We start from the raw sequence: 22,840 nt of genomic DNA, 5'->3' as shown, positions 1-22,840 counted from the left end.
TATAAAGTTGATAACAACTGGACGCAGAGGTTCAAAGGTTCATAGGTGTACAATTGGCCAACAACCACTAGGGCCCTTGTAAACATAGCAATGCAACCGAAATGCGGCACACAGATTTATATGTGGGGTGATTTACTCACTTCCTCTATTCAGCAGAGATATAGGCACCAGACCAGGGGTGAATTCCCGATTACCATCTATTGGTCCAAGTTGTGATTAATAGAGACAGGGAGAAACTGTGCTCCACATGAATGGGGAGCCTGTTCCATAGAATGGCTCAAGGCTATGCAATACCTTTATTCACTAAGGCCCAGTGTAATTGTTTACCTAATACCAGTAAGGTATGCTCCCCATTACAAATTATCTATCTGTTTTGTATTGTAAGAACTATCTCTGCTCACTTTTAATCTGTTAGCAGTTTCTACATGACACAGCGCATTGAATGCATTTGCTAAGTCTAAATTATACTATGATTCCTGAAATGCCACTGCCTAGAGTCTTGAGTGATGCTGAATCATAGAAATCAAGAAGGCTTATTTGGCCTGCCTAACCTTCCATGCAGTCATGCCGGTAGGCATCTAAGATTATTTGGCACACTTTCCCTGTATCTGTGCTGCCACAGCTATCTCTGATCCAGTACGATCATGTGGGTACCATATATGACTGAGTCTTCTTTTTCATGATGAACATCCACATAATTACCTACTCGCATAGCTGTTTTTTTCCCACACTCTTTTGTTGTGGTTATGTTGCATTTTAAAATATCTTTTTTATATAGATTGATCATTTGTCTTGTTAATAACATATTCTAAGGTACCAAGTGATACTTCTGGCTGAATTGCGTGTTTTGTTTTCTATTTTGCAGCATGTGGTTTTCTGAGATTTAGATTGGTGATTGGATTTTGTGTTTTTAGAATATTATTTTGTTAAGTAAAGTGGGATCATAGTATACTTTTTACAGCTAGTAGGACAGCTGTTTGTGCAAACTCACTGTGCAATTATGTGAGGTTATTTTATTTGGAGTTTGTGCACATATGCATGTGTGAGTGTGCGTGTGTTTGTGTGTGTGTGTGTGTGTGTGTGTGTGTGTGTGTGTGTGTGTGTGTGTGTGTGTGTGTGTGTGTGTGTTTGTGTGTGTGACTGATGCATTTAGTTAGGAACAATGGGATCACTGTGCAATAAAGTTTAATGGGGACTTTCTTCATCAATGTGCAACTGAGTGTCAGTATGGATAAGTAATGGGGAGATTTGAGGTGCAGGGGGGCCAGCCCTTAGGAAAATAAACGTCTTACTGCTGTAAGGTTTCTTTTTGAGGTATTTTTTTAAACTAAGAGTTTTTTATTGTAATTTGAGTCACTTACATTTCCAGGAAGCTGTTTAGTCTGTAGGCATTCCTGTACAAAGTCAGTTTTGCTGGTCATTTCTGATTTGCTACAAATTTGTTTGCAGTACAAAACACTGCATGGCCTTATTTATTTCACAACATAATTCTGACTCTAGCATTCAGTTGTAGGACCACTGTTCATCAAGATATTTAATAACCATTATTACTTGTTCATGTATCCTGCCTTCTCTATATGTTAACATGTGGATCAGGAAGCAAAATTACATGCAAGGAGAGTTTATTCTATATTCAAGGAATATTTTGTATAACAACCATATTCCTTTATCATTGCTACTGGCACCATATATTAAGTACAGATTACTCATCACTGCAATTACCAAAGCCAGATGTGATTTAAAAATAAGAGAAGAATTTCAGACCGTGAAAGCTAAATGCAAATCCTAGGAAAATAACTAAGAACGGCTCACCCAGACTCTGCTACAGTTTGCTGTGAGGGAAAGGTTAGTTTGCTTTTTATTTGTTATATTTTGTATTACTTTATTGACTTTTTCTGTTTTGTATACTGTAGTTTGTTTTCTTTACACTGTTTTACTTGTATTCTGCTTTTAACTGCATATTAAAACTTGAAAAGAGACCACAGCTCTGTCTCTTGTGAGTCAGACAGATTTTTTTCCCTCCCTCCCACCTGGTCACTGTTGTGTTCTTAAACACCACTGTCTCTCTAATTGCCTGCCCCTTATGTTAATTTGACCACATATCTCATTTCCTCTCTGCTTTTACTGGCTGGTGTGAGTAAGCACAAAATTATCATTTTGTGAAATCACTCCCCTTCAACTATTTAAATTTATTGGCCACCCTGCTGTATTCCATAGTACCAGAATACAAAAGTGACCACCCCCTTTCAATCTATCTTGCTGTTTTAAAAATAGTGACTCTCCACTAAAACTTAACTTTTTAGACAGGTAAAACTTAAGTTACCTACTTTCACATCTAACTCCTCTAGTGCACACTGCAGTGTTTAGGATAAACCATTTTTTCATCTTACCTTTAAGCATCCATTGCAAGACCACCAGCTACTGGAGAGCCAACATTCTGCCTCTCAGTAGTCATCTTGGGATTAGTGCTTCAATTTTCTCCTGGTGAGAGAAGGAGTGCAGTTACATTATTTCCTGGAGACTGCTGATCACCAGAAAGCTGAATAACTGCTTTATAGGTGACAGCTTGGAATCTGTGCTTTATATTCTGATCATAGTGCGAGTAGAAGCAGAGTGCATTGATTCCTGACTCTTTCTGGCTGGAGAGTTAGTGACTGTGCTTAATGTACCTGAGTGGTCTGGTTGCTTCTCGAGGCATCTACCAGAAAAAGGCTACAAACCTGCAGACCCTTGCATCATCTGGGATGCAATACTGTGGATCACCAGACAGGCCGTGGCCTGCTTCCCTTCTTGGGATTGGTGCTAACATTTTGCTTCTGGTGAGTGAAAAAACACAAAGGAATATTGTATCCCAACAGAGAGAAGCTGTGCTGAGCCCAGTATTAGAAGTAGCCAGGCAGTAGCCATTCATGCGACTCCCCTCTTTTCGTTATTCTTGACAAGCTAATTCTTTAGTTTTCAGTAAGTACTGCTTGATTTCTTCCTAACTTCAGAGTATCTGCCTACATTTTCAGGGTCTATGTATTAGTTTCCTCTCATGTGTTTGGCAGTGCTCTGTACAGACTCAGACACCTTGAGTGACATTTTTCCTGTAAAAGGAATATATAAGGAAACAACTCCAGTACTTAGTAGTAATAATGACCATCCCTCATGGCATGTCTAAATGATAGTTCCCTGTGCTTTCTGTATTAACCTGGTGAACTCTGGAATTCTGAGGCAGTGTAGCAACTGCCTCACATACACAGACAACCCTCTCCTCTAACCTCCCAACACTCAGACTTGTGAGAGATGCACTTATATATCCAAACTGGAAGCCATGCACTCTCAAGCCAAGACCGAATAGCTGGTCAAGAGGAGAAGGTCAACACCTGCACCAGATCACATACATCACATAGCCCTCCAGAATACCCACCAAATAAGCTCTCACACAGAAACACAAACCACATTCCCACGTTCGCGGAGACTCTCAACAGAAATCTACCCAAACAGCAGAGACCTCCAAGGCAGAAACGCACTCGACCACCACAACACAGCACAAACCACAAGACACATAGCTCACCTACACAGTGTGCCCCTCAACCTAAGCCCCTAAAACAAAACAACTTGCCCAATACACTAATCATAGGTGACTCAATAGTGAGGCACACAGATGTCCCACTCACTAGGTTGAATAAGGAGAAGGTAACAGTCAGCTGTCGATCAGGTGCCAGAATCCGACACATAACACATGCACTCAGGTCACTCCACAACAAGTACAAGTATGACTCTGTCACTGTCCATGTGGGTGTGAATGACTTGAGATGCACCACCCTGGACTACATGAAAAGAGACATGGAGGAGCTCTTGGATTATGTGGCGAAGGCAGGTATGACCCTAGCCCTGAGCAGCATCCTACCATCGCCCAGAATGATATTGCAGTACAAGCAGAAATGATTGACTTCAACAATTGGCTGTTTCTGGTGCCATTATAAGGGGATCCAGTATCTGTCTGCTTGGGATGACATGACTGACAGACCTCGATGCTTTGCCAGAGATGGCCTGCATTTGTCAGCCCTGGGTTTCCAGATACTGGCTAAGACTCTTGCCACCCCTATAGTGCATTTTTAGGTGATGTTCCAAAGACCAAATTACCACCATAACAGCTATAAATAAATGCAATCTGAGGGTCATGCTGCTCAATGCTAAAAGTCTAAACCTCAAGATGCACTTGCTCGAAGCACTCCTCTAAATGAAGAATATCGACATTTGTGCTGTAACGGAGACCTGGTTTAAAGCAGCAGAAAGCACCTCTGCACTACCAGGCTATAAATTATTCCACACCTTTTGGACCCAGAATGTGGACTGAAGCTCCAAAGGCGGTGGTGTCTCCATATTCATAAAGGATGTGCACACCTCCAGACTAGTAGACCAGCATAACGCATCTGAGATACTTCAGGTACAACTAACATTGGGTAAGATGGCAATTCAGGTTGTAGCCTTCTATAGGTCCCCAACCATACCCCAAGACTCTCACTCCACATTTCTAAACACCCTGGAAACTATTAAGGTCCAGCGGAACACTCTCTTACTAGGTGACTTCAACTACCCCTCCATCAACTGGGAAAACTACTCATGCACCAATACACTGGCCCAACTCTTCCTGGAATTCATCAATTACAATGCCCTGGACCAGCTCATTCTTACCCCCATTAGAGGAAGCAACATCCTTGACCTGGTTATTACTAACATGGGCAACTTTTGCTCTACACCAATAGTCAGTTTCTCCCTGGTTAGATCTGACCACAAATTAATCATTATGGAAATCCATATCTCATCCACATCCCGGCAAAGTGAACCACCATAAAAAACTTCTCAAAAGCTGACTTTTGTCTCCTAAAAACAGAGGTGGCTAACTTCATGGCACCCATGTCAATGGAAAATAGATGCATGACTGCCAAATCATACACGAATGCACTGCACAAACACGTACATAAAAGCATGGAACTAGTCATACTCAACAGAGCCAAGATGCTCTCCTCCAAAAAAAGGAATCCAATCTGGTGGTCCCCTGCCATTAATAAACTCTACAACAGAAGGAAGAAATTGTTGCAGAAAAGGTGAAGTCCCAAAACTGGAAAAACTCTCTTATTAGCCTCAACAAAAAGTTGAGATCCCTCAGCAAAACCTCTAAAGCCAGTTATGAAGGCAGAATTGTGACAGACACTAAAAACAACCACAAAGCCTTCTATAGTTATATCAAGAATTTCCACTGCAATACCTAGGTTTGCTCTGAGTTTCTGCACAATGGTACCTCCTATACTGAGCCAACAGATATTGCCAACATACTGGCCGACAGATTCAGTGCCAACTTTACCTCTCCCCCAAGGGGACAAATCACAATACTGGAGGAATGCCAGCCACCCAGCATTATTGCAGCACAGGTTAAAGCTGCATTGTCCAAGGCCAAGAATACAGCTTCCATGGGACCTGACAATATCCCTGGATGTGTTCTACATGAACTACAAAGTGAACTGGCACCACATCTGTGTGCCCTGTTCAATCACAGCCTCACATCAGGCTTTGCTTCTACTGAATGGTGTACTGCTACAGTCATCCCTCTCCATAAAGGGGGAGTGACTACAGACCCATAACCAGTCACGAGTGGAGTCCCACAGAGATCAGTCTTGGGTCCTCTCCTGTTTGGCATCTACTTCTCAGAATTCCAGGCCAACACGAAGGGAATCTGGCTGACCATGTTCACAGATGACTGCAAGCTGGGAGCCATTATTAACTCCCCAAGTGATGTAGACATCCTACAGAAAGGCCTCACTGAGACCAATGATTGGTGTCAAAAACCATAGCCTTAAGCTTAATGCCAAAAAATGTGTCATCACCCCCTTTCGGAAAAACTCAATTCCCACTAATTACCACATCAATGGGAGCCCACTGAGCACTAAAGGTATTATAAGAGATCTGGGGACACAGGTTAACAGCAACCTCTTCTTCAACCACCACATTACCACTTTGGTCAGAAAGTCCTTCTGTGTGGACATCTCATTACCAAGGGTTTTGCATCCAGGAAGAAAGAGGTCATCACCTCTATCTACTCTTCCCTCATTAGGCCAATCATCGAGTATAATGCCCCATTTGGCATGTACCTCACTAGACACATGCAACAGCTGGAAAAGCCACAAAAGTATCTCACAAAGAAGATCCTAGGCCTTAAACACTTGTCCTACATAGACAGACTAAAAAAAAAACTCCAGCTATTCTCTGTCTCATATCAGCTACTAAGAGGTGATCTCTGCTTGACCTACACAGCCATGTCTGACCCAGCTCTGTTAGAAATGCTACATATAAAGAATTCCAAATCCCTCTGCACCACACACTACAGAGATCTCAACTTCATTACCACAATCAACAGAACATGCTGGAGGGACAGGTTCATAAACCAGAGACTGCCCATGCTCTGGAACAGACTTCCCATACATGTCAAGCAGAGCACCTCACTGGCCCTCTTCAAGAGAAATCTTGATGAGTGGATGGGAAATAGAAAGTTCACCCCTAGGATTACTCCATTGGCTCTACTTGATAGAGGCATTGGGAACTAATGTTGGGCGGCATGATGCCAGGGCACTTCTATAGGCTAGGCATGTAAAGGCTCCAGGGCCATTGGCCTAGTACACACTTATGAACCTATGAACAAACAAATGACCCAGAATTAGCAGGTTTATTTATCAAATACTGTTTATGATCTGGTAAAAACTGTACTATTTTCACTTGCATTACATGTTGAGTTAAATAAGAACAGCACGTAGCATTAAATGATAATACTGGCGGGCATTGCTGGTATCATAGAATTATGGGCTAATGGGGGGATATGGGAGAAAATGATGATAGGTGCTCAAGAATGACAGAGAAGAGAGAGAGAGATGAGAAGGAAAACCAGACTAGGAATGGGCAAAGGGTATAGCCATGGTTAGAGGCCGGCTAAGTGCCCTGACAGTTAAGTTAAAGTAAATGAGGGTAGAGATGGAAAACCGATATAGTGCATCATCCATCCGACAAAACAAAAGAGATAAATGAGAAATAGGTGGGAGGAGAGAATAAAGGCATACAGCAGAAGGAAGAGAGTGATACTCTTGAAACATCTAAATCTGTAGAAACAGACTGGCAGTTTTAAACTTCAGGGTAGAGAGGGAGGGAGTTGACTGGGGTCTTGGACTATGAGGGGATCTACCAACTGGTGCAGGACTGCACTGAACAAGACAGAATTCTGGATGTTAACCATTGTAGAAGGTATCAAGGATATCAAGTTAAGGCAATGTCAGCCAACACCGATTATGCCCATCTGCATTTCAGAGTGGAGGGAAAGATAAAAGTAAAAAGTTAAGAGAGTGGTGTGGAATTTTATAAGAGTGGCTTGTGCTGTGCTATGGACTAGTCAAGGACGAGTTAGAAGACTGGGAAAAAGGTCAAGGGATTAAACAAGGTGGGACTGCACCTACCACATTCTCAATACTTACAGTAACACTGAGATCACTGTTTACTGGGGAAAAGACAATTATCCAACACACATCAGTTTTGGATTTAATATACATTTTCTCCTAATTATGCTAAGATTTTTCACAGTTAAAAGTATTGTGCTTCTAGTCATCGAACTTACAATGGGAAACCCTCAGACAATTCACTTAAACAGATGCAGAGACACACAAACACATGTGTACGCACATACACCAAATCTTTTTTTTTTCTCTTTGGACCTGACTGTGTATTATAACAAAACAGGCAATTGTAGTTTAAGTATCCCTGATTATAGTTAAATTTCTCTTTTTGATACTTTCCCCTACATTTGAGGTTCCTTTTAAATGCTGACATTTTAGGGTTTCTTTTGTTAGTATTCATTTTCTTGTGACAAATTAGATGTACTACATCCCTTGGTTATTATTTAATTTCTGAACAAATACTTTCTCGATTCTAGTGACTGTATCCACAGGAAAAATAAAAAAACTTAATGAGTGTTGTTACATTAAAAAAACAGGTGGCAGATGATAAAATAATTCCTGAAGGCAATATTCTCAAGAATCAAAGGCAGCTGGCCCTCTGAGCATGTAAGGTATGCCATTATACATTTAATTTAGCACACTCCTGATTTTGTCAGCATTGATACAATTCAGTAAATACGTTTGCCTCATGTTACACAAGATGCATTTACAGAGCCACATGATTATTTAGGAGAGTCACATTAACATTGCTGTATGATGAAAATAAGGTGCACAGCAGTTTATTGAAATTTAAATTAAGTTACTCAACATTTTTACTTCCTCACTTGTTATGTCTATGGAGATTTTTACTCTCTCTCTTTTTATCTGTCACACAAACCAAAAACCTGAATTATTTGCAAATGTACTAATCAGTTGCAGTGGCTAAAGAGAAATGATAGTCTGAACATCAGCTTCACTGAAATCAGTTTACTGCAGCTTTTACACAAAATGCTCAGTCTTACATCTGTTCAGTTTTCATTCTTCTTCAAAGGAAGTTTTATCCTCTTATGAGAGGTCTACTTCCTGCATAAGCCTGGGATACAGTGTGACAACCAGTACAACTGACACTTAACCCAACCAGTTTCAACTCTCAAGTGCTACTACTGATGTTCCAGAACAGCCCTTAATAACAAGTCAAACTTTTGCAATGGGCTTTAGCAATAAAGCAGTGTATCTTTTACAGCCATGTTGCAGCCAACACTCACATCTGTGCCAGAGATAACCATAGGCAAGTCACCCTGCCCCACCCTACATACACTAATGTACCACAACTAGCATGCAACATACTCTTCAGCAGCTCCCACTGAGTTATTAACTTCCTCATCAGATGATTGCAATGCTATGCAACCATTAGGAAGGGTTGCAGTTGATTTTGTTTGTCTCATAACAAAGCTGCATTTAGCTATATGCATCAGGGATGTGTAGTTAGGGCACTGGTGGAATGCTGTATGATGTCTTGTGACAGTTTGTGCAGTTAGCATCCACTGAGATAATGAGTAGGCATTACCATACATGGACATGCATAGTGATCAATATTTCTTGTTCTATTGTTTATTTATGTTTGTCAGCATTCATTGTGTGTGTGTGTGTGTGTGTGTGTGTGTGTGTGTGTGTGTGTGTGTGTGTGTGTGTGTGTGTGTGTGTGTGTAGGTAAAGGTGTCACAAGATGCATGTGTTGTGTACATTGCTAACGACATGACACTGGTATTGTTGATACAAGTTACTGCATTATGTATAATGCAGCATTTTAAGGAGTGATCACCTTCCTGTTTCTCTACAGTGTGCATCCTTCTCAGTGGCAGGGCATGATTTAATGATAATGTGCACTGTTCTCAGTACATCTAGCATGTCTTATATATTACAAAGTTCCTGGGTTCACTCATATTACTGTATTGAGGAACTACATATACTCATTAATGTGTCTCAAAGTACACCAGTAAAATAAATGGGGTGCTGGTTGTTTGATGGCTGCAGTACACCTGCCACATCTCCCTGTTATTACCTGCAGCCACAGCAGGGAAGCAGGATGTGCCCATAGTCTCTGCATTAAGTGCATGTTGCCTTGTGGACTTTGTGTGTGTTGTAAATCACTGGTGAGTTCAGAAAGCCTCCTCTTCAATGTGCAAGCCATGCTGATAATGTTTTTATGCCTTCTACCTCTGGGAAACTTAATATGTCCTGCAGCTACACTGAGGCTCCCTCAGCACTGATGTGTTCACTGAGCTTCTATAATGACCAAAAATTGTATTCAATGATTATTTATTTATTTAACATTTGTTAACCGGGAAAGTCCGACTTGGAACAAAGCCAATTTTCAGCAGAGGCCTGGGGAGAAAGGCTCCAGATGCATGTCTTTGTAACAATGATGTCTTCTAATTGTGTACAAATCAGCACTGCATTGCAGGTTATGCTGAGTTTGGCATTCTAGCACAAAACAGCAAGGAGAATTGACCTGTTAATGAGCATAATTCAGGTATTCTAGGTTTGAGTCCCTGAATTCATGTTTATTTAATGTGTGATAAATTACTTACCCAGACAGTACTCCTGTATCACCCCTGAAAGCAGAACAGACATTTTGTCTGGTTGGTTATCCAGTTAAAAAAGAAGAATTTTATATATATATATATATATATATATATATATATATATACATACACACACACACACACACACACACACACACACACACACACACACACACACACACACACACACGCACACACACACACACTTATACTGCTTTCACACTATATGTGTTTTGTTTGTACAAGGCAATTAATGAATGAAAACTATTTTACAAGGTGTCTTTCACAAGTCATAATTTCTGTAAAGGGAAAAAAACAAGCAAACAAACCAAACAACAAATAGTGGTCATGGAAATAAATGTTTTTAAGACTGGCAATATAAATTAAATTATTTAAAGAAGCATATAAATTCAAAATTCAAAATCTGAACAAAACAAACATTTTTCAAAGCTTTTGTTTTGAAAAGTATGGTACTTCAACAGTTTCTGCCTTGGTAAGGCAGAAAATTCACACAGATAATTACCACTTACGAAATGAGGGATAAGCATCTGCTCTAGTCTATGCTTTAGAATCTTAGGGCTTTGGATGTGTATGGCATTGTATATTAGGGCACCTACCTTGAGGATCAATGCCACTTATCATGGTAATCAGTGTAGATTCAACAAGACAAACATTATAGAGACCAATTTCAATGGTCCCAGTCAACAAGCCTTCCAGTTTTGTTGTGGTGCATATCAGTGAGAAAGACCAAGGCATATGGTATTATACTAATCAAAATGGATGACAGTCAACAAGTGCTGGTAAATTTCCTGGCAGAAGAAGACATTTATCCAGGTGAGAATTATTGGATGTAAAAAATGTTTAAGCAAGAACAGAAAATAGTATTTGACCTCTGCTGAAAATAACACCTACATATGCCATGTATCTGATTTATCCAACATCATCTGCACTACATTTGTTTATAGCTCACTTGCCATGTATTTACTGTTAATCCTAGTTGAGAAAAAAGATAACCTACTAATACCTCTGTCTTTCAGGACTGAGCCATAATTCTTGACTGCTATCCAATCAAATTTTTGAGTGAGGCATTTTATTCACCTCAGAGCCAGGGTCATCTAATGATGGGGTAAAGAAGAATTAGAGCTGAGTGCCAGAAGCATAAAAAAAATCAAAATTCAGCCTGTATCTCACAGTGGTATTCCTTATGATAATGCATCCATCCATCCACAGCCCTTTTTTCTCATTTGTATATACGGTCTGGGTTGGGCTGTCACTTTAACAGTGACAGTCATGTGGCAGTGGCCTACACATTAAAAGGTAACAGGGTTACAGAAAGGAACCTGAGGAGCATCACAGCTAATCAATATAGGACTGGAGTATGGGATTCCAAACATTGCTGTCCTTGATCTACTCTCACAAAAACAAAGACATTTTTCCTGCATACAGTAGCTATTTGCTCAGTTTGTTTTTTGTAATCTTTATAATATATCTTTACCATCTCAAAGTGCTTACTCCTCTCTGTACTCTCTTTTCTAGACCTAACACCACTCTTAAGTATTCAACTGCGGTGCCACCTTTATCATTCTTATAAGAAAAGTGCAGTCCGGGTCTGAACTGTCTGCAAACAGCTAAAGTTAACTTTGAACCTAACACCACTCTTAAGTATTCAACTGCAGTACCACCTTTATCATTCTTATAAGAAAAGTGCAGTCCGGGTCTGAACTGTCTGCAAACAACTAAAGTTAACTTTGAGTATGTGTCTACCTGTTTGAGCCAATATTCATTTTCACCTGGAGAGCACTCTGCTTTGGCATGTAAGCAGCCCCTCCCCCCCCCCACATACACACTCTTCTTCCACTTTCTCTCTTATTCCCTTCTGTTAGCAGATAGTATCCATAATCTGATCAATACTGTGTGTCTATTAATTTAAACTGAGACCACAGTGGCCTACTGATACAAGGTTATCCTGTTTTTCCACCTGAAAATGGTTAAGAAATGACTTACAGTTTCAGAGCAGTCCTTGGTCAGTTGTGATTGTTTCTCAAACACTAACTTGTCTTTACTTTGGCTCATTAGCAGCAGTACAAAGAACTGCCTGCTCACACCCTTGTTCTCCACTCCCCCTTCCCTGTTTATTACCTTAAGACAATCCCAAAGTTAATAAATATTACCTGTGGCAGGCATCATTTTTTAAAACTACAATCATCCTTGTCACTATCATATGTTCATTCATCAATTAACTCTGTTACCTGATTGTTTCCAGCCCCCTCATAAGAGCAACTAACAGGGTCTCTACTCGCTTCGCTCCACACCCTGCCCCCTATTCCCTCCCGCCCCCAGTGGTCCCACCTTTATTACACTCACAAACCCCTCCCATCTTTCCAGTAGCCAACCACAGCACTAACCCAACACTACCTCCTCCATCTTCCCACTACTATCACACATCCTCAACTAACATGTACAAGCATACCTTACCTATGCTCACTGCATGCACTCTCCTTGCATATCTTACATCCTACCAAAGCTCTATCATTCCTGCACTCAACCACTACCACTGTACTACTACTCACACCACCACTCATATCTCACCCTCACTCAGCTCCCCTCCCACCAACTCAACAACCATCCCTATGCACCCCCACATATTCTACCAACTATATTACTCAAACATAAAGCATCCCTACAACTTAACATAGTAACCCTCCCGCCATACCTATTACCCAAAGAGCACAATCATAAAGTTTCCCTTATAAACAAACACATTCAAAAACTGAGAAAACTAATAACCTCATGCATATCAAAACTAGCCCTAAGTGGAGATATCCACCCCAACCCTGGCCCTACTGTCTCCAACCCCAATCCTCATAATCAGACTAGAAACCACAACTTCTCCCATATTACAGACAATAGAAAGCCAAATGACTTCCTTCTACTAAGCCTAAATATTAGAAGTATATCCAACAAAGTCCATGAACTCCATGCCATCATAGACTTGTACTCCCCAGATATAGTCATCCTGACAGAAACCAGGCTAAAACCTCACATTACCAGTGAGCAAATACTCCCTACAGGTTATGGCATACTAAGATTAGACCGGCTAAACAAGAAAGGAGGCGGTTTAGCTATAATATTTAAACAGCATCTAAACATCCAGATCTTAAAATCATCAGCTCCACAAATAGGCAATTTAGAAATAATATATACCAACCTCAAAATAAACCAAAACAAAACCATCAACATAATTGGATGCTACTTCCCACCTGGCCAAAACATCCCTCCACTAGAAAACCTCCTTAGCTGGTCTACCCACCATCTCCCCCAAGAAACTATCATTTTAGGTGATTTCAATATTGACTGGCAATCCTGTTCTGGCAACCATCCAACCCATCATGTAAAACTTCATGGCTTCACCCAACTAGTCCAGTCGCCAACCAGGATAAATAAAAACTCCAGCAAGAACACTACCCTGGATTGGATACTAGTCAGTAAGAGCCCCCAGTCATATATAACAGGCTGCTTATCAGATAGCCTCAGTGATCACTCCCCAACATTTCTACTGAAAAAATACCTATACCAAGCTAAACCTGTCGTCTACCGTCAGATACATAAAAAAATAAACTTTAACCCATTCACATTCATCTCATCCCTCAAAGAATGTAACTGGCATCCCCTAAAGTACCTCAGTCTTGATGACGCAGTTGAATTTTTTAATACTACCTTCCTGAGCATCCTTAATTACCATGCCCCCATAAGACTTTCAAGAATCAAAGCACAACCCTCCCCATGGCTACAGAAAACCACTAAGTCAGAAATGAAAAACAGGGATAAAGCCTGGGAGCACTGGCGCAAAACCAAGACCCCCTCAACTAGACAGAAATTCCTAGAACTACGCAATAGAGTCAAAAAGCTAATAAAACAGGACAAATTCCAATACTACCAGTCTGCCCTAAACTCCTCCGAACACAGCCCCAAACAATTCTGGTCCTCCATAAACTCCATCCTCCACCCAGGTAAAGGCAGTACCCCTCCTCCTAACATCCCTCACTCCTTAGAAAATATTGCTACCTCATTCAACACACACTTCACACAAACCATACTATCACTAGCTAAACAACACAACTCCCCTCCCCTCCAACCCACACCTTCAACTACTAATCTCCCCACTGCCTTCACTTTTTCTCCTGTACCTACCTCCAACATAAAATAACTCTTAACTAAACTTAAGCCCACCAAATTAGCAGCAGACAACCTCCCAAGTGAATACCTACAAATCGCAGCTGATGCTCTGGCCTGCCCAGTATCCATCTTGATTAACCGATCTCTGTCAGAAAGTTATGTTCTCACACTGTGGAAAGTATCACATATAATTCCCCTCCACAAAGGCGGACCCACCACAGAACTAACTAATTACCACCCCATAGCTATTCTCTCTCCACTCTCCAAAATACTAGAGAGATGCATACACTCTCAGGTCTCAGACTACCTCCTTACTAACAACCTCCTTTCCAATACTCAGCATGGTTTCCGACCAAACCATAGCACCACCACTGCCTTACTCTCCTTTACTAACACTATCCTTCAGCATAAAAACAATGGCTATCTCTCCTCTGCTACTTTCCTAGACCTATCTAAAGCATTTGACATGGTCCCACACAAACAACTTATCTCTGTCCTCAGTAACCTATCCTTCTCACAATCAGTCACCAACTGGTTTCAGAGTTACCTGTCTGACTGCCAACAATCCGTTGTATGGCAAAATGACATATCTCCCCAACTGCCTGTCTCCATAGGGGTTCCCCAAGGATCCATCCTTGGACCCCTACTCTTCCCTGTTTTCACAAATAATCTAGCCTCTGCCACCACATATGGCACACTCATACAATACGCAGATGACTCGACCATCATCTGCTCAGCCCAGTCCCTACAGAAACTGTAAAAGTCACACAGGAAGCCTTTTCCTCTGTTGAAACTTGGTTATCCGATGCCCAATTAATGCTCAACCCAAACAAAACTAAACTACTCATCTTCCAACCCACCAAACATACTCAAAACAACTCTCACTTTAACATCACAGCAAAAGACAACACCACTATATACCCAACTGAACACACCAAATTGCTAGGAGTGGAAATAGACAATAAACTAAAATTTGACATTCACATATCCATGACCATAAAAAAGTCCACAAAAAACTAGGAGCGTTATACAGAAATAAGCATCTTCTCACCAAAGCAGCAAAGATTTCAATAGCAAATTCCCACCTTATCTCCACCCTACTTTATGCCTCTCCAATATATACCAACCTAAGGCAATCCGATCTAAACAAGCTAGAGACCTGCTACAACAAAATTGTCAAATTCGCCACAGGGCCATCCTACCGTAGTCACCACTGTCTCTCACTTGCTGAACTGGGCTGGCTTGAACTCCCTCACCTCCTTCAATGGTATCAACTCTCACTCGCCCACAAACTAGTAAACCACCCACTAAATGTCCCATCCCTCCAGAATCTACTCTAACCCTATCGCACCACCAGACCACTAAGATCCAGCAACAAAAATCACTTGCAGATCATTAAAGCCAATAACTCTGCTGGTGAAGCACTATTCTCTTGCACCATAGCCAAATTATGGAACTCCCTCCCACCCACAATTACCTCTGTACCATAATGCACCCACTTCAAAACTTTACTAAAAGCACACCTAAAAACATGCTGGCTATGCCCTTGCAACTCCCACTCTAATATCACCCACCCCATCCAACCACTACCTTTCTTTCCACTCCACTAACTACCTTGATTATAGCAAGCTCAGATGCTCATAAGCCTAGTACTTATACAGCAGGAACTTCTTATTTTAACATTTGTTAATGTCTGTTATATACTTCACAGATAAAGATTCTAGTTGTCTACTGATGTACTATGTTCTTCATCTGTAAATATGTTGTAAGTAATTGCTATGTAAATTGTTAATCGCTATGTAATCCAATGTAACTACTGTCTGTTTATTTTAACTGTGGAACTTTTCTCTCCGGGCCTCCGCTGAAAATGGACCTATGTCCAGTCGGACACTCCCGGTCAACAAATATAAATAAATAAATAAATAAATAAATAAAATAGCAAAGCAGCCTGGGATTGCTCACATTTTAGTTCAAAACAATGCTGCTGCAGTCTTTCAGAATATTATAAACGTTTCATCCTTCTGTTCTTCATTTTCTGCTGTAGTAGTCAATGTTTTGCTTTGGTCTCTACTATTAAAAATTGCACTCATTATTATGTACTTTGACAGCTTCTGCTGTGAATGTATGTTAACCTGTTACAACTCTTTTCCCCAGACCTCTGCTGAAAATGTTTTTTTTTTTTTATGACCCAGTCAGACTTTCCCATTAAATACATGTAAATAAAAAATAAATATAAGTTATGGTGCTATGCTGCTTAAAGATGTAAGACATTCAAGACAGCACCTGGTTGGTAAAGTTTGCATTTCTATAATATGAAACTTCCAGTCATAGTATGAAAGGATGAATGTAAGTGTGAAGAACAGAAGTAGGATAAATGTGGACTAATGGTAGGCCGTGTGCAGAAGAGGTAAGGTTCTCTTTGTTGTTGCAAGTAATTCTAAAAAGGCAATATATGCCATAAATGTTTTCTTTGGGTCACTGCTACAACCATGCACATGCCCTTATTCTGGAGCAGCACTACTAATGCAGGGGAAATTGCAGAGATGAAAAATTACCAGTGCAGAAGAACTTGTACAATTAAATAAGCAACTGCCAGGAAGTGAACTCACACAACAGTGTGTGTGATGCCTGATTACTTTAAGAAACACATTTGAATGCAGAGTTCTCTAAACCATCAATTTCTTGTCCTCCCTAGCAAGACAATCATGCTCCTTTTTCACCCTTTTAACTGAATTCATTCCCCATTGTCTGGCTGTAACCACATTGCTAACTAGGCCAACAGGTGAGCAGAGGTGAGCAGACTTCTGCAGGTGTTCATCATTTTTGTATTATTTTTCTTAACTCACAGTCCTCCATCCAGGGCCAGTATGCAGTGGTATCAATGCATGTGTTGTGTGTGTGTGTGTCTGTGTAAGACCACACATACCTACACAACAGAGTAATTGCTGGTGCATTCAGCAGGCATGGCAAAGTCTGGGACACTGGATTGTACTGTGAGGTATATACCTAGCTGAAAAACACATCCCCTTCCCCTGAAAAAGGCATAGCATGTTAATTGCATTATTCACATAGTGAGTGGGTGAGCTTGGGAAAAAAATTTACTGCTGAAAGACATATGGCGATGTCTACAGCTGAATAAAAGCAAACAACTTGGGCTGTTGGTACAGTGATTCATGTTGAATAATTAGTTATAAATACGTTATGACCTGCAGACCATGTCAATTCGTGCAGCATTCACTTATAACTAGTATCACTTTAAACAAATTAACTAGACCATTGATTCTGAGACACACAGAATCATCTTGTACTTCGTTAAACAAACAAACAAACAAACAAACAAACAAACACATTTGATAATTATAATAGAAATAAAACCTAAGTTCTGAATAAATCCACACGTATAACAAACATACAACCCAAGTTCTGAAAGCTCAAATTCAGTACACACAAATAACAACAGCACAAACAATTCAGCTTAAGTTGTTAAACTCAGCAAAACAACACTGCCAAGGGACAAACAAAATCCTACAATATGAAATCAGCCCTCTGAGCTACTTTTGTACCAGCAAGATTTGGTATGTGCTTGTACTCTTAACAGAGAAATACTGCAATACATTTTACCTTTGAAGCAGTTCTGTCTCAGCAGGACCATTTTAGCACTGCAGTCATTATTTCCCACACTGAGGTTCCTGTCCTAACTTTACATCACCTCAAATTAGCTCTCTAGTGAACACTTCAGTCCAGAAATGATGGGGCCCGGTATTTTGTTCTAATCTAATCATCATGCTTCTTTGGTAACAATCATGCTCTTTCTCCAAGTCAGGGCCCAGCAATGCAGAAGTAACTACTTTTGATTTCCTGCTGGGCAGACACTTTATGCGCCATGATTTTTTTTTTTTAATAAATGCTCAGCTTATATAAACTGCATTTTGGCATATCTGCAGTGATGTTTTTAAACAGAAAGTCTCAGGAATAAAGATATATATCCTGTCTTTTGGCATTCCTTATACAGGCCCTTAGTAAGGCCACACTATGGTAAATTTTCAGCTTTCATGTGTAGAAATGTCCTTTGACTCATCTAATATTATCTCTTTTCACAATATACAAATTACTTTATGCCACCTAATGTATGATAATGTGAGAAAATTGATTCATACATTTACCATTTTGTGCAGTATTCTCTCTCAAGCCTCTCACTCTTCATTACACTGTTTATGAGAAACATTACAGAATCAACCTGCATGAATCATGCTTGGTGATTTCTACTTTCATCATTGCATGTATGCACAGATAAGGAGTTTATAGATGCATAAATACATGCATAGATTATATAACAATATTATAATAATCACCTACCATGCTTGGTATATAGATGAGATGATATTCACAAGAAGGCTGCATGTAGAAAGTTGTAACATAGAGCACATGCTTAGGTTAGAAGGGAAGGGCAAGCTGTTGCAGAATATTCACGGTATGGCAGACATCAGCCATTTCTACAACACATCTGTTTAACAGTATTTTGCACTATCTGACAGGAAGGCATGCCTAAGAACTGGCTGAATGAGGAAAGGCTAAATTGTTCTGACTGTCGCATACAGTTTGAACTTGCCACCATTGCACTCTGCATGTCTCTTTTCACAATACATACACAGAAAAACTAGGCAAAAACTACATATACCCCTTCTTTAGCAACCAGGCGCTGTCTAGAACAACATCCTTGTCACAATTCATCCTATGATACAAACTGCCACCCAAAAAAGTTAACTGTATGCTGCACTCACTAATGTGTGTGTGTGTGTGTGTGTGTGTGTGTGTGTGTGTGTGTGTGTGTGTGTGTGTGTGTGTGTGTGTGTGTGTGTGTGCCTGTTATAAGTCACTTTCTGAAATGGACGTGTCACTTAAACTAGTTTTAAAATAAATCCACCATACAGTAAACTGTTTTTGGGTTTTCCCAGTTAGGAGTCACCACAGCGGAACTCCGGTCCACTAATGATTACATGTGGGAACTCCACTGTTACTTAAGTGAAACCTGAGATAGAAGGGGGAATAGTGGAATAGGTTGACAGCTTCAAATATCTACGAAGGTGAGGATGAGGAAAAGGGAAGTATGAATAAGGACATCAAAGCTAGAATCAGGGATGCTGCAGTCAACAGGCACAAAGTGCCAGGGGTAGTTTTTAACAGAAGAATGACAAAGAAGCTGAAGAGTAAGGTGTACAAAGCAGGGGTAAGGTCGGTGTTACTGTATGGCACAACAGGTTGGTCAGTGACGACAGAGCAATTGAGGACACTTGAGGTGATAGTGATGAAATTCCTGAATTAGTAGTAAGACACAAATTGTGGGACAGCTGAAGAAATGAGGACATCAGAGTAGAAACCAAAATAGCCCATATGCGATACAGAGAAAGCCAGTGACAACAGATTGTGGTTGTTTGGTCAGATGAGCAGGAAAGCAGAAGATAATTTAGTAAAGAAGGTTTGGGAGAATCAGAAGGCAAGAGGAGATGAAGACGTTCAATCTAAGAGATGCATAGATTGTGTCAGAGAAGATCTGTTACAGTCAGGCATAACTGACAGAGGAGGTAGAACAACAACTTTGAAATGAAAGATGTGGCAACAGTTTACACAACACCATGAACTCTTAAAAAAACAGGAAAAGGCATGATGATGATGATGATGATGATGATGATGACTCCATTATTTACTTCTAAGTGTGAAACCCAATTTGGCAAACAATGCTCCTCATTAGAAAATCTTACTGCAACTACACATAACCCAGACTCATTGCTTAAAAAATATTAGGGGATCTGAAGAAACAGTCACAAAGGATGAAAGGGACTTGTATAGTAGAGCTACATATATGTGGTAAAGAAATGCATTGGAGCTTTTCTTCGTGTGCTTCCCTAGGCAGTGATGGTGGAAAAAATACATTAACTTCTTGGTGGTACTCGTTGTTATTAAGGGATTCGGGGATTACTCATTCATTTATTCAAGGTTCACAATGCAGTTTGTGTAATACTCTAAATCTATATTTAAGGATTTCAAGTGAAACCTGCATCCTGTTGGGTTGAGAAAATACAGGTGGAACTTAACCACCTTTATTAACCTCTCATATTAAACTAATTGGAATCATCTTGTCTAGAATTTCCTATGTAGATATCCTTGTTGGTGTTGAGTTCAGAGTGTAGCGATAACAACAGAAAAGCTTGAGGCACACTCTACTTGTTCTTTAACGAGCAGCCACTCCCTTTCTTTGGGCTGCATAGAGGCAGTATGAGAGTATGGCTGCTTCTGCAATCTAATTTAAAGTTACAAGTACAGGTGATTGTACACACCATTTTACAGAGGAGTTGCCCAGATAGGTATCCTTTTTGTCTGAAATTTGATTGCCACAGTAATATAGCATACAGGCAGAAATGGCACAGTATTTTCTTGAGCCCATACAGTAACATACCTATGGCAGAATGTCAGGCGATCCACATCGATCTTTGTAACGTGAGCATGTAGTTCGGGATCCAACTTCTTTAACAACTGTTCCTCTAAATCTGGTAAATATAAAAACAGATGAATTGTCTTTGGTACTGTTTCATAAAATTCAAGTTTTTTGCAAGAGATGAATATTTCATTGCATGGCATATGTTTAATGGATGTCAACTGTCATGATTTTTAGTGCAGTTTGATCATCAACAATATAACTACTCCTGTCACATTTATGTTTCACTTGAAGAAGTGATACTCTTAAAGTACTGGATTATAAGAATGAAAATTTCCAAAGCTAAAAGTCTTTACTTACTTATCCCATATTCTTGTTTTCAGCTCACAGTTATTACGCCAAATTTTCAGTTTGTTTATCTTACAAGGTCACATCAAAAAAGACAGTACACATTCCTAAACTGTCAGTAAGCATGTAACCATACTCTGAATATTCACATATAAAACAATCAGACAGTGTTTAGTGTTATGCTGTCAGCACTCCCAGACTGTGATATAATTCAGTTTTAAGGAGGCCTTCATATTCTCCTGTCTTCTGGTATTACCTTGAGAAGAGTAAAAAAAAAAATGCACTCAGTATAAACAGATGAGCTGTAGAAGTAGAATATATAATACATTATATAATATAATGGATATCTAGCTGCAGGACAGTAGTATGTATAACACATTATATAATATAATGGATATCTAGCTGCAGGACCGTAGTATGTATAACACATTATATAATATAATGGATATCTAGCTGCAGGATACCGTTGGTACAGGACAACAGTATGTATAACACATTATATAACATAATGGATATCTAGCTGCAGGATACGATTGGTACAAGACAGTAGTATGTATAACACATTATATAATATAATGGATATCTAGCTGCAGGATACCATTGGTACAGGACAGCAGTATGTATAACACATTATATAATATAATATAATGGATATCTAGCTGCAGGATACCGTTGGTACAGGACAGTAGTATATATAACATATTATATAATATAATGGATATCTAGCTGCAGGATACTATTGGTACAGGACAGTAGTATATATAACACACTATATAATATAATGGATATCTAGCTGCAGGATACTATTGGTAGAGGACAGTAGTATATACAACACATTATATAATATAATGGATATCTAGCTTCAGGATACCATTGGTACAGGACAGCAGTATGTATAACATATTATATAACATAATGGATATCTCGCTGCAAGATACTATTGGTAGAGGACAGCAGTATATATAACAAATTATATAATATAATGGATATCTAGCTGCAGGATACTATTGGTACAGGACAGTAGTATATATAACACATTATATAATATTATGGATATCTAGCTGCAGGATACCATTGGTACAGGACAGCAGTATGTATAACACATTATATAACATAATGGATATCTTGCTGTAAGATACTATTGGTAGAGGACAGCAGTATATATAACACATTATATAATATAATGGATATCTAGCTGCAGGATACTATTGGTACAGGACAGCAGTATGTATAACACATTATATAATATAATGGATATCTAGCTGTAAGATACCATTGGTACAGGACAGCATTATGTATAACACATTATATAACCTAATGGATATCTCGCTGCAGGACACTATTAGTAGAGGACAGCAGTATATATAACACACTATATAATATAATGGATATCTAGCTGCAGGATACTATTGGTACAGGACAGTAGTATATATAACACACTATATAATATTATGAATATCTAGCTGCAGGATACTATTGGTACAGGAAAGCAGTATGTATAACACATTATATAATATAATGGATATCTAGCTGCAGGATACTATTGGTACAGGACAGTAGTATATATAACACCTATATAATATAATGGATATCTAGCTGCAGAATACTATTGGTACAGGACAGTAGTATATATAACACACTACATAATATAATGGATATCTAGCTGCAGGTACAGGACAGAGCAGAGATATTGAGGATATTCTCTGGTCTGAAGACACTGCAACAGCAGAATGCGCCAAACATTATGTCACATTATACTAGGATGCCCTTCAGTTGCAAGGTTGTGGCAGTTACTATACGTTATGCTAGAATTGCTTGCACGTAGCTGAAGGTGG

The 22,840-nt window shown here is 39.6% G+C and overlaps 1 protein-coding gene across 1 annotated transcript in view; it reads right to left on the bottom strand.

Annotated features, from left to right (window-relative positions):
• LOC122796056 (TBC1 domain family member 17-like) overlaps positions 1-22,840 on the bottom strand; it is a 180,770-nt gene that overhangs the window by 122,705 nt on the left and 35,225 nt on the right. The window contains exon 2 of the mRNA XM_044064520.1: positions 20,679-20,769. Coding sequence (XP_043920455.1) covers positions 20,679-20,769 — 91 coding nt within the window. The remainder of the gene's footprint in view (positions 1-20,678; positions 20,770-22,840) is intronic.

The sequence above is a fragment of the Protopterus annectens genome, chromosome 2.part2, assembly GCF_019279795.1.
Source record: "Protopterus annectens isolate FY-2018-M chromosome 2.part2, PAN1.0, whole genome shotgun sequence".
Taxonomy (NCBI): Eukaryota; Metazoa; Chordata; order Ceratodontiformes; family Protopteridae; genus Protopterus; species Protopterus annectens.
Note: the sequence above shows the minus strand (reverse complement) of the source record. Positions and strands in the feature narration are given on the sequence as shown.